This window comes from Xiphias gladius, chromosome 11 (genome assembly GCF_016859285.1).
Source record: "Xiphias gladius isolate SHS-SW01 ecotype Sanya breed wild chromosome 11, ASM1685928v1, whole genome shotgun sequence".
In the NCBI taxonomy this organism is placed as follows: domain Eukaryota; kingdom Metazoa; phylum Chordata; class Actinopteri; order Istiophoriformes; family Xiphiidae; genus Xiphias; species Xiphias gladius.
This window is the reverse complement of record NC_053410.1, coordinates 23,858,507-23,870,730: the sequence shown is the minus strand read 5'-3', so window position 1 is coordinate 23,870,730 and position 12,224 is coordinate 23,858,507. Positions and strand designations below refer to the sequence as shown.

Sequence of the window (12,224 nt, the reverse complement as noted above, 5' to 3'; positions counted from 1 at the left end):
TTTGGGTGGAGTATGATGGTCCAATGACAAATTTTTACAGCAAAATTAGGACATGTGCATCAAATGTAATGTCATTTGAACATGTGATATGAAAGATATAAAGTAAGTTGTTACTAAGATATTTAGTGCTGACCTGTTGTTAAAGTACCTTCTTGCCCTAAGCAGTATAAGAAACTGCCGTAAAGCAGTTGAGACAGATCACTTCCTCAGATTTTCTTAAAATCAAATTGAATCATATCTCTCATGTGATGGATGAATAAACAATGAAGTGACAGCTGTCAATACTTCCCATACTTTCTCTAAAATGAAACCCTTGCTGAAATCAACAACCATGTTTTTCGTGAGAGGAAAGTGGTGATTGATATCATCTCTAACCTCTCTCGCTGACACTTTCAATCTCAGCATCTTCACAGCTGCTGTACTCAGGCGTGGTCCCTCCTTCCTCCTCTGAACTGCTGACGCTGGTTTGTCTCTTCCCTCCGGCCCCCAGCCCCCGTTTTGACTTGTAGGGCCTTGGCGGTGGCGGACGCAGAGATTCCGACTGGTCAGAGCTTAGCGAATCGTTGCGCAGCATACTCTCAGCCTTGTCCCGTTTGGTCCGCCTCACTACAGGTCCCTGGCCGGGAGCTGAGACAGGTCCCGAACCAGGAGGCTCTCTGAGTTCAGGGGGAGGGGCTTGCTGAGCAAGGTTGTTTTCATGCATCCCACCAACCCCACCCACCGTCCTCTGACCAGGCCGAATGCCATCCCCAAGCTCCCCTCCTACACCCATGCCACGACCCTGCATGGGCACAGGGTGTCCTCGGCCTCCAGGAGGGACCAGCCCTGCTTGGCAGGGGGCCGCACCGTTGTGGTCTGTGTGGCGGTAGCCCCCTTCGTCTGTCCGTCTAACTCCGCCACCTCCTCCCACAGGATCATGCTCCAGAGAGTGTCCCTTTGTCAGTCGCCGACTTTCCCTGCGCTCCCTGGACTCCCCCCGAAGGTCCCGGTCCATGGAGACCTGGGTCTGCAACCTGAACTGCCCTTGTCGCCGCTCTCCCCGACCAGCTCCTCCACCTCCCCGTCCATTTCTCCTGGGGGATAATTAATATTGGGACAGAGGGGGAAAGAAAAGAATCAGTGAAAAACAAGGTATTGTATTTTAGGCACATAGATCATTGGATACTGTATTTACATGCTTGGAGAATTGTTGTGTAAGATTAAGCTCACTGGATAAGCTCCCAAAGCCAAGTTAGAGACCTTTTGAGACCTTAAAGATGTTTACCTTACTACCATGTTACACAGGCTATAGTAGCGTAAATCATCTCATTTTAGCTTTCACTAGCCATTAAAACAGACTTGCAAATCATTATGTCACAGGAGCTAGCTTTACTACTGAAATTTACTTAGTATTCTCTTTTTCGAAAGAGAATGCTGAGTAAAAGCTGAATGTACAACCTTTGTTTCATGAAAAGTTGTTAGCTCTTCTACACTGTCATGAAGGTGGGGCTGCAACTGATGATTATGTTCCCTATTATTTGATGTATAGAATTTTAAAAATGTTTTTAGTGTAAATGTCAGATAATGTCAACAAAAGTCGACAAAGCCATACTAGCAGCCCTGTTTGGCTTTACAGCAGCACTTTGAGCTAAATGTTAACGTCAGTATGCTCACAATGACAACGTTAAAATGCTGATATTTTGCAAGTAATATTTACCAAGATCAACACCTCAATTTAGTGTGTGAGCATGTCCTCATTTGTAAAAACTTTTGCAGGTATTTGGTCATAAGCCAAAGTAATGAACAACTGAGCTAGCTGTCAAGACATTTCACTCAAAACCACATACCCATACTAGTGCTAGAGGGAAAGTCAATGGATCACCAAAGACAGCAGGAATTAACTTCTGTGGACCATGAATGTCATTTCATGGCAAACAATGATCTATAAGGGCCTTCAGTGAGTAATCAATTATCAATATGGCCGTCAATTAATTTTGTGTGAGTTGAGTAACTGATTAATTGACTGCTTATTTCAGCACTACATGAAATTCTAACATAAAAGCATATCCAGTGACGCCACAGTGGCCTAGTAATTGAGGCAAATACCACATCAGTTTTCACAGTTCGACTCCTGGCTGGGGGATCTTTGTTGCATGTCATATTCCTCTCTCTCCCCGTCTTAGACCTCTACTGACAGTCAATAAAGGCAAAATGCCAAAGAAAGATCTCAAGAAAAACAAAAAGGAACATCCGAACAAAGATTTTAATAGTAGTTTTTATTGCCACTGATTTTTTAACACCACTTGTGGAGTACAGAAGTGGAAGGTAAATAATTTAGCTAATGTGGCTGTTATGTGAGACACCCCACTGTATTTGACTGCTTTTAGCTTCTGCTTCTCTTATAACTATTTATTCTCACTTCATACTTAACAAATAACACTGGTATGATTTCGCATTTGTTACCATTTCACTGTAACATTGTAAATATTATGAATATCATCTATTATTACATTTATTTTTATTACTACTGTTATTCACCCTATTATTATAAATATTAGTTTTATTATTAGTCTCATTATTGTTATCTCTCTCTCTCTCTCTCTCTCTCTCTCTCTCTCTCAACCCCGCTCTCCCTCTGCCGCCCACCATGAGCCGGGTTCTGTTCAAGGTTTTTCTACCTGTTGAAAGGGTGTTTTTCCTTGCCGCTGTCACCAAGTGCTTGCTCATGGGGGAATGTTGGGTCTCTGTAAATGTAACTTTAAAGAGTATGGTCTAGACCTGCTCTACATGAGATAACCTCTGTTATGATTTAAAGCCAAATTATATGCTATTCCTTAAACAGTCATCAGACCTTAACTGAATATCTAAGTGAGATTTTGGAATGATATGTAAAGAACATAAAGAGTATTACCTGTCAATCTCTGTAACACTTCCAACACAGAACATATCCAGATTGAATTCCACCAGATTAACATACAGTGGCTTCAGAAAATGTTGATTTCTGCCCATCAATCTAAACTCAATAACTCTCGATGAAAGAGTGAAAAAATGTTTTTAGAAATGTTCTCACATTTGTTAAAAATCAGAAACCTGTCATTTACAAAAGAATTCAGACCCTTTTCTGTGGCTCCAATCTTTGGTCAGGTGCATCCTGTTTGCTTTAATTATCCTTGAGATGTGTCTAAAACTTGATTAAATTAAATGTATGTCTTATTCCACTGTCTAAGATTACTCTAATAAAAGCTAATTATCATAAGACATTAATAAACCAGAAAACTGTGAATGAGCCAAATTTAAATTGTTGAATTGTTGAACTCACTGCACTTTTTTTACGCTGCCTCACAGTATACAGAGTGTCTGTGAAGATTCTCAGTCATCCAGGTCATGGTCTTTCTAAGTGCTCTACAAAGGCAACTGGACTTGTTTGAGGCTCTTGAAGACGTTTCATAACTCAAAAAGTCTTTCAGATGAGAGGTGAAACAACCTCAAGAACCTCAAGCAAGTCCAAGTGCCTTCGTATAGCACTTAGAAACACAATATATAGAGCAATGCAGAAGTAACAGCGTGGCAGGCTGTAAACATTACAAACCACGTCACAGTCTAACTGTGATGGAAGTGGAGACAGGTGATGGAAATGGAAGGCAGCACAATGCCAGACAGCTCGAGGCAGGGCAGCGCGACTTGTTTCTGTTGGCCGCTCCGGTGTCCAGCTGACAGTGCTGTCAGCAGCCCGGCAGGAGAGACACTGAGCTATGACCAAGAAGCCGACTTATACTTTCTCTGAATCTGTGGAAATCGGATGTTTTCACATCCTGGCAAAGGCATTAAAATGTGAGTTTTTAGGTAAAACATTAGAGTCAAGTAAAGGAGAAAAGTGGGGGGCTGCCGCTCTGCGAATGTGAATGATATATTTCTCCTATTTGTACGTAAAGTGTAATTAAGAAAAGACATCGGTACTAATGTTGAGTCTGTATTAAAAACGAAAACTACAGATAACAAAAAGGATGAACCAACGAACCAAAAGCCTGACCAGTTAATATACCAAGGATGACAATGCCCCATCCCCCACTTAGGGGTAACCCAAATTTTTTTGATCCTATAAGCAGATTGTTAATTTTCTTCCTGCCACGCTTGTGAGAAAAAAAGCGCAAGTTTTAGTCTGCATTCTGATGTTTTGAGTTGACTTAATGTTTTCGCTTGATATACATTTATAGAATGGACATTGCCATTCATAGCAACACTCTTCTTTCACATCAGACAGAGAGGAGGAAGTAAACAAAGAGTTTGCTTCATGAGAAAGCATTCTGCATGTAGCTGCCTGCTGATCACTTTCACTATACAGCCACCTCCAGGTTTAGGTAACTTGTAAAGAGGTGGCAAAGTAGGCAGCCATTAACATGCAGTGAGGTTGCTTATCATCTGCCTGGATTATTGTTACGCATCGGTCAGAAGTGCCAATTTGAAGTAGACTCTGAAAATCCCGACTCAGGCCCAGCCCTAGAGACTGCAGCAAAAGAGCGTAAAAAAAACTCCTACAACCATAATATTGATCAGACCTTCACTCTATCCCTATGTTTTCAACTTCCATTTATGCCAACTGCATGAGTGAATAGTGAGCAAAGCTCTTCACATACAGCATATGAGCAAATAGGAATTAAACTATAGTTCCAATTTGAAATTGTTTCTATGCAGTGCAATCTAAAAAATGAAAAAATGTATGCATTTATTACAGTACTCAGAGTGACATGAGGGAGCGAACATCCCTCACAAACACTCATGGGCTTTAATTTAGGCTTCAGTGGCAGAGCAAGTTTTAAAAACTATCACTGATGCAGCTAGAAAAAAGAAAATACTCTTCTTCTTTTGTATCATTACTTTTAAACTCATCCTACTCTCTATCGCATACAAACGTGCAGCCATCGTAGCGCTTCCCCGAAATCTGCTTTTATGTCTAAACAGATATTTATGTGACAGAAACCCATATCTGAGTAACAAAAAGCCATTACTTTGACAAATAAATAAAGCCAGCAGAGTTACGTGTTCCATGTCTGAAAACGGCTTTAGACAGCACTCTCACCAAATGAGAGAATATCTTTTGGAAGAATGCTGTTCATCCCTCCAGTAGAGTTCCAGTGACATAATGTGTTGGTTTGTCCTTCAGTTCCTCACCCATCTATATGTGTCTTCAGATGCATAGGTGCAAAAAACACAACGTTTTTCAGTGATGTTGGCGTTGGGATGACAACACACTTCCTTTGTCAGATCAAAAGGCTGCATATTGTCATAGGATGTGAAATGTTGCTAAATGCATTTAAGGTGCAATAAGGTTTCTGTAACACTGACGTAAAACAAATATTTCTATAGTTTGTTCACATCTGTCAAATATGCTACCTTTATTCTGTCTTTTAGCTAGGTTCTACAATATTGCTTCATCTTACGTGTCTCTTGGTGGTTCGCTACGTGACCGTGCATCAGTGACGGTTGTGGTCCCGGGTGCACTGGGTCGGTTGGGGTCCTGGATTGCGGTGGTGGACCCTGACGGTGCTTGGGAGCGGGATCGGAGCTTCTTATCCCCAGGCGTTTGGCACACAGATGGCTCACTGACAGCTGACCCGAGGCCAGCAGGCTTTCCAGACGGACTAGTGAACCAATCGCCTGGCTTGGTGAGGATCTCCTGCTGCTTCCGGCAGTTATTACACACCCAGATCACCTAGGAAAGAAGGAGTGTAGGTAGGAATTACAGTCAGAGCCTTATAACATGACTAGAATTTCAATATATAGCTTTATCCGCTGATTGGCCAACAGGTCATCAAGTGTCTGTACAAACAGATCAGATAATATTTGCCATGCACTTACATAACCTTGCGGAGGAATTTAACGCAGCTGACATACAGAGTAGCACAATAATGTGTCTGACAGGAAGAAAGTATTCTTTACCTCAGCCAGTGAAAACATATTGGCCGACTACTTTGCCAACCACTAATCCGAGGCCCAGCTTCAGTCGTAGTGACTGTCAAACAGGAAATGGGACAATGCACCAGCCTAAAGAGCTGCACTGCAGCCAATGAGTCGTCCAGAAAAAAGCTTTTATGGAAGCTTTTTAAGATCAGCATCATGGCAGCTATACCTCTGTGGGCTGCTTTGGCCTCCAAATGGAAAACACAAAGCCAACCGAATAATGAAAGGATGTTCAACTCCCTGCCACAATAATATCTCCTGTCTTCTCTCTTTCTGTTTGTCCCATCACACATATGTGCTCAGACTATACACACCACAGCTGAGTGTCCACATTCAGATTTTCTCCTCTCCCATGGCACACTTCAGATTTTGTTTTGTCATCAGTGTTTACACAAAAAGATGCACAGTCGCATGAATTACATAACCATTAACATATATCTGATGTCAGTACATTTTTACAGTGACAACGAATTCAATTTCAAGCAACTAACAGATTTTACGTTATGTCTGTGCCTCCTTGAAAGTTTTCTCTTTCCCTCTCCACAGAAACTTGGATTTACAGTCATAACTCGCTATTTTTGACTAGGGTTTAACGTCATTTCTAATTCTCTTAATATTGATGTCAATAGGATGCCAGTTTTGGTAAAAAAAACAAAAAACAAAAAAAACAATACTTTTTTCAAAGCCTTACTCTGAGGAATTTGACCTTTTTTAAATCTCTTTTTTTTTTTTTTATTTAAAACAAGCCAAACTTCGCAAACACAGCAGTGTTTAAAGTTGTCTTACTGTAATAAAAGAACTTTGCCTAAATAAAAAAACATAAAATTGGCAAAGTTAAAACTTAATTAAAATATATATACAAACAAAGAATTTGACAAAGCATTTGACAAAGTATTTGATGGTAACTGTCAGAACCTGATAGTTGTTGATATTTTATGACAATTATTATCACTACCTAAAGGATAAGCTATCAAGTGTAAAATAAGGCAGATGTTAAAAAATTCAAGGTGTAAATTGGTATAAGTGAATTATTAACCTTGGAAACAGTAGTTTGACCAAAATAAAAAAATTAAATTCAAGGTCCACTTATCAGGTCTTTCTAGAGCTTTCAAACGCATCTCACAAACTTCTTCACCAGTTGGAGTGGGCTCATTTGTCAAGTATGTATTCCGGATGTATTCTGGATGACAACTTCACAAAGTCTATTAACTGAACAGGGCCGTGACATGCAGCTGAAAGCTCCAGGAAAGATTTTCTTTTTCGCTAGTGAAGCCTGTTGGTAAGACAGCTGGTCAGTAGTTCATTTGTCATCTATGTGGTTATAACTGGTACCATTACGTTGGGGTTTTTCTGTCGTCGGTGTTTTCGGGTCATTTGTTCATGTGGTCAGAGGCACTGTTACAGGCCACACAGCTTCCATGGTCAAGAAAAGCAAAGGAACTGATTTATAGAGGACAAGTTGATTAATGAATCAAGGACTTTTGGATAATTGAATATACAGTATGAAGATTAGATATGCTACAAGATTGAATCACAGAGCAGTGTTACCTGGACTTAAATGTGTTTTTACATATATATTTTATATAAACATTTAAATTAACTTTTTTAGAGAACTTAAAATTCTCTAAAAATGGGAGGGGGGGGATTGTTGTCTATATTTCACAATAATTCTGGTCCTACAGCAGACTATACAGTACACACATTGTACTGTATACAGTAAAGATAGATGGACTGTATTGGTTAAGTCAAATTTTAACAGCTTCAAGTAGCTGATATGCAATAAAGAAAAAATGCGACTGGTCTCATGCATGTCTCATCAACATCATTGTCAGTTCATATCGATAAGGGATATGGGTTACATCCTAGAACACAGATAGGTGGATTCATCCAGAAAGACAGAGCGGAGCATTAATGCCTGCAGTGTGACCACAGCCATAGCCATAGTCCTGTGTTGTGATCAGAGTCGGAATGAGGAAGAGGAGATGACAGAGGAAATTAAGTTGGGCAGGAAATAGGGAGAGAGAGAGGATGGAGGAGGAGAGCGAGGGGAGGTTAGAGTCAGTCCCTCTCCTCCAGCCACTGGGGTTCTCATTACTCCTGAACACTCCCCAATGACTCTTTAAAGAGAGCTAAAATAAAACACTCTGGCATCGGCCACCCCCCCCCCACCATTTCTCTCTCTCCTCTTCCTCCTCCTGCTCTCCCGCTCTCACCCCCCCCTTCCCTTCCATTTATCCCTCCTCCAGATTGCTTTTGATTAAAGCTACAAAAGCTGAAGAGAAAACAGCTTTACACCAACGCAGCTATATTTATCCTGCCAAACACCCCAGCACCACCAGGGAGGGAGGGAAAGCGTGTGCTCAAACAACGCGCACACATACACAGCAAAGAAGGCATAACACTGCCTCATGTGGGACATTATAGCTTTGGTGAGAACATCCACCAATCTGTGGTTTTCTGCAGCCAGACCAACGAGGTGGACGGCTGCCAGACACTGCAGTGCAAGGCTACTTGTACATACATGTACCGGCAGGCATATGAATTTCAATGCATCTTTAAGGAATATTGTTGGCGTTCCTTGTAATAAAATGCTGGTCTTTTTGGAAATTCTTGTCTCAAAATCCACCTGCTCATAACAGCTTTAACAGAGAAAAAACTGTGAACATCTTCATAATTAAAAATACTTTGAAGTTATCAAAAATTGCTCCACATTTTTCAGTTCACTCCAAAACAAAAATGCTTTTTTTCGAACATAACTAAAGGGAGAACTAACAATTATTTTCTTTATAAATTACTATATAATTTTAAATAAGTTGATTCATTTAGTTTATAAAATGGTGACAAATTTCCATCACAAGTTCCCAAAGGGAGACCTTCAAATTAATAGTTTTGTTCCACCAAAAGTCCAAAACCCAAAAATTTACAATATGCAACAGAGAAAAACAATAAATGCTCATTTCTGAGAAGCTTGAACCATCAAATGTTGACTTCTTTTCGCCTGATAAATAATCTAAGCAGATTAATTTTCAATATTTCATTCAATAACTGATTTATCATTTCGGTAATAAATGTAACATATCAAATTTACACAAGCACAACTTTTACGTGTGAGAGTAGAAAAAGCACAAGTGTAAATAATCAAACTAAGGATGTCTGAATTCCATTTTGTTGCTTCAGTATCAGGGTCCTAGTATTGTGCATGCTGGCTCACTGAAACTCGTGGCTTTTCGGGACACTTGAATAGAACAGAGTTATTGTTAATGTTATCAGTAATGTTAACACATATGTGTTACCTATTATGACAAGTCAAAATGTCTGAAGTGAAAAAGGCCTATTGAACAATTTCAATTCTTAACATTTGCTAAATTCTTATATTGAATTACTAAACATACTAAACATTACTACCTAAAATATATAGTAGTACTAGTACAGTATTTTGTAGCAGTAAAGTAATTTGATGTAGCACCATCGAGACCAGCTACAACTTTCAATTAATTAAACACTGGTTACACATCAGTGCATTAATAACTAGAAAAATGCGCTCAGTAGAGCACAGACCTCTGCCAAGGCCAATGTCGAAGATGATACATCAAGACATCAGAGGAAAAAATTCAAATTCATTGTAAATGATCCAGATCTGCCCCAAAATGTAATGGGTTCTTGCCAGGCCCAGGCCCCATCCCTCCACCAAGTTTGGTGCAATTGGATTCAGTACTTTTTGCGTACTCCTGAAGACAAACAAACAAACAGACACCTCCTTGGTGGAGGTAACTAATAGCACTCTGAAAGAGGCCATTTTAAATGATAATTGCTTTTACTTTTGATGAAGTTGGTTGACTGAAGCAAACTTTTTTTTCTACTTACTTTACTGGAGGAAGGCATCCGAATACTTCTTTCAATAAATTCTTTAGATAAATGTCACAACCCAAAGCTGCATTAAATTATAAAAAGCTCACTGATGCTAGGCTGCTTACCACCAACTTCAGTCAGATTTAGAGCACTGACAGTAAATGCCCTAAGTAATACATGGTCAACACTGAAAGTCGATAAAGCTCTTTCTACTGAATTTATAAAAAAAAAAAAAAGAGTTTTGTCATTATTTGTCATGCTGCAGGTGTTTTCCAAAAGGAAATTTCCACTGAAATTATACTAAAATTAGCAAGACACAAGTTCCATTGGCATAACATAATATTTTTTGTGGTACAAATTGTCAAAAACTAGACTGGATGGTTTCTCATCAAGAGCAGCTGCATTAACAGTTACAGTGGTACAGTTAATGTGAATATGCCTTTGTTTGGACCAAAAAGCACAGTAAATAACCTAGAAAAGTTAAAGGACCAGTGTGTAGGATTAATGGGGGCTCTATTGGCAGAAATACTACTATCATTTTCATATTATAACCTACATTCATATATTATAACATATTCATGTTTTCATTAGTGTATAATCACCTGAAACTAAGAAGCGTTGTGTTTTTGCCATGTTGCACCACCCACATTTCTAGAGTAGCCAAGAGCAGACAAACCAAACACTGGTTCTAGAGAGCGTTTTTACGTCACACTTGGAAAGGGAGGGGTGAGGGGAGGGATATTAAATGACTTCACTTGCATTCTGCAACCTAACCACTAGATGTCACTAACTCCTCCACGCTGGTCCTTTAAGCAGCACAAATAGCTACAGAACATGCAACAGCACTGGATGTAAATCGGAATCTACTGGGTCATTTGTTATTGAAATGAGATGATGATTTCGATCTAAAAATAACCACAACACATCACCCTAAGTGAAGTGTCCAACCCGAAAGCTGACATTTCATATTCATTCTTTTAACCCAAATTCAATTTTGTTGTTAGGTAGAGTATATGTTCTTTGCAGCTTCCACAAGAATTATATGGGCATCTTGCAGCTGGTAAACATGAGCAAGGTTTGTGTACTGTATCTTACTGACATCCCATTACATTGCAAGACTTCTGAATATTAATGTTCAGTTACCCTTTTCATTAGAATGTTGAGCCGCCCACATGTAAAGTGGTCTAAAATAAATAAAAATAAAGCAAAAGCAACCACATACAACTTCTCTGCAATTTGATCAGAATCTAACATTTACAGAAACATGAAAATTCATAGAAAATTTGCACAAAAATGGAAATATTCATATGAACAATATGGGGAACAAACCCACTGACTGACCCCAAAAAAGAATTGTGAAATGTTTAAGGACCTACTCAAAGAAAGTAAGAAAAATTGGTGTACTTCGTGTTATCAGTATTCAGCGCTGTGCATGTTGACTACAAATCTGATAGTGAAAGATAAACTGGAAAAGCCTCAAGGCTAACTAAAGTTTCACTGACACAAACACACATCCCATTATGGGAAAATAAACTTCATTGCCTTTCCTTCCTGAAAGGCAACTTCTACTCTCTTAGCTCAACATCTCTGCCCGTGCCCTTTACAGAAGCAGTTTCTGTATGGCACCTCGCAGCTCCAGCACATCCAAGATGTGTTCGGGTGCCCCCCCCGGGCTCTGCAGTGGCTGCATTGCATACTCTCGACAACCTGGTATCACCTGGTAGGCTGGATAGCCACAGGAAGCTGCTCCCATGCTGATGCTCCTGGCCTGTATCTTGTCGGCCTGGATCTCCTTGACGTGTATTTCCTTGCCATGTCTTCTTGGTCTGTATCTTCTCTGACTAAAATTGCAGCAGCAGCAGCAGCAGCAACACTTGCGTCGAATGAAAACAGGCGCCCTAGATCCATTATGGCCTTGAGCTCTATAGGAGTGTGAGGCAGTAGCTCATCTGGTTCTCCACTGAGTTGGGGTGAAAGACCTGGCACTCGGAGCTCTGTGGAGTTGCGACCGAGATGTTGCAGGGGATGGGAGCGAAGCAGTGGAAGGAAGCAGATCCAAAGGGGAAGAAGGAGCAAAAATCCACCATTCTTCATCCTTTGGATCTAAAGGATCCTGCTCCTCTGGACTGACAATATGCACATACAGACAGGCAGCGATTAAAATAATGTTGCTAAATAAATAACTTAACTGGCAGTGGAAATGATACAGGGGCTGTCTTCTACATGTTCAAGAGAGAGCCTGGTTCCAGACCTCTGCATCACTGCCCACATCTGTAATTGTTTTAGCAGTTTAAAAAAAAGGAAGACAAATGAATTAAAATAAAGTGCCAATTCAACCGGATTATCGGGTAACCAAGAGATACTGAGGCTGGTCCGACTTCAAGACTGTTTTTCAAAATAAAATTGACTCAAATATTTATGAAAAAACAGTGTGTGTA

The 12,224-nt window shown here is 40.0% G+C and overlaps 1 protein-coding gene across 1 annotated transcript in view; it reads right to left on the bottom strand.

Moving 5' to 3' along the window:
* Positions 1 to 12,224, bottom strand: part of LOC120796276 (regulating synaptic membrane exocytosis protein 1-like) — a 110,607-nt gene that overhangs the window by 52,363 nt on the left and 46,020 nt on the right. Inside the window, exons 5-6 of the mRNA XM_040138910.1 lie at positions 5,418 to 5,689; positions 376 to 1,070 (exon numbers count right to left, since the gene is read on the bottom strand). Of these exons, the coding sequence (XP_039994844.1) occupies positions 376 to 1,070; positions 5,418 to 5,689 (967 nt within the window). The remainder of the gene's footprint in view (positions 1 to 375; positions 1,071 to 5,417; positions 5,690 to 12,224) is intronic.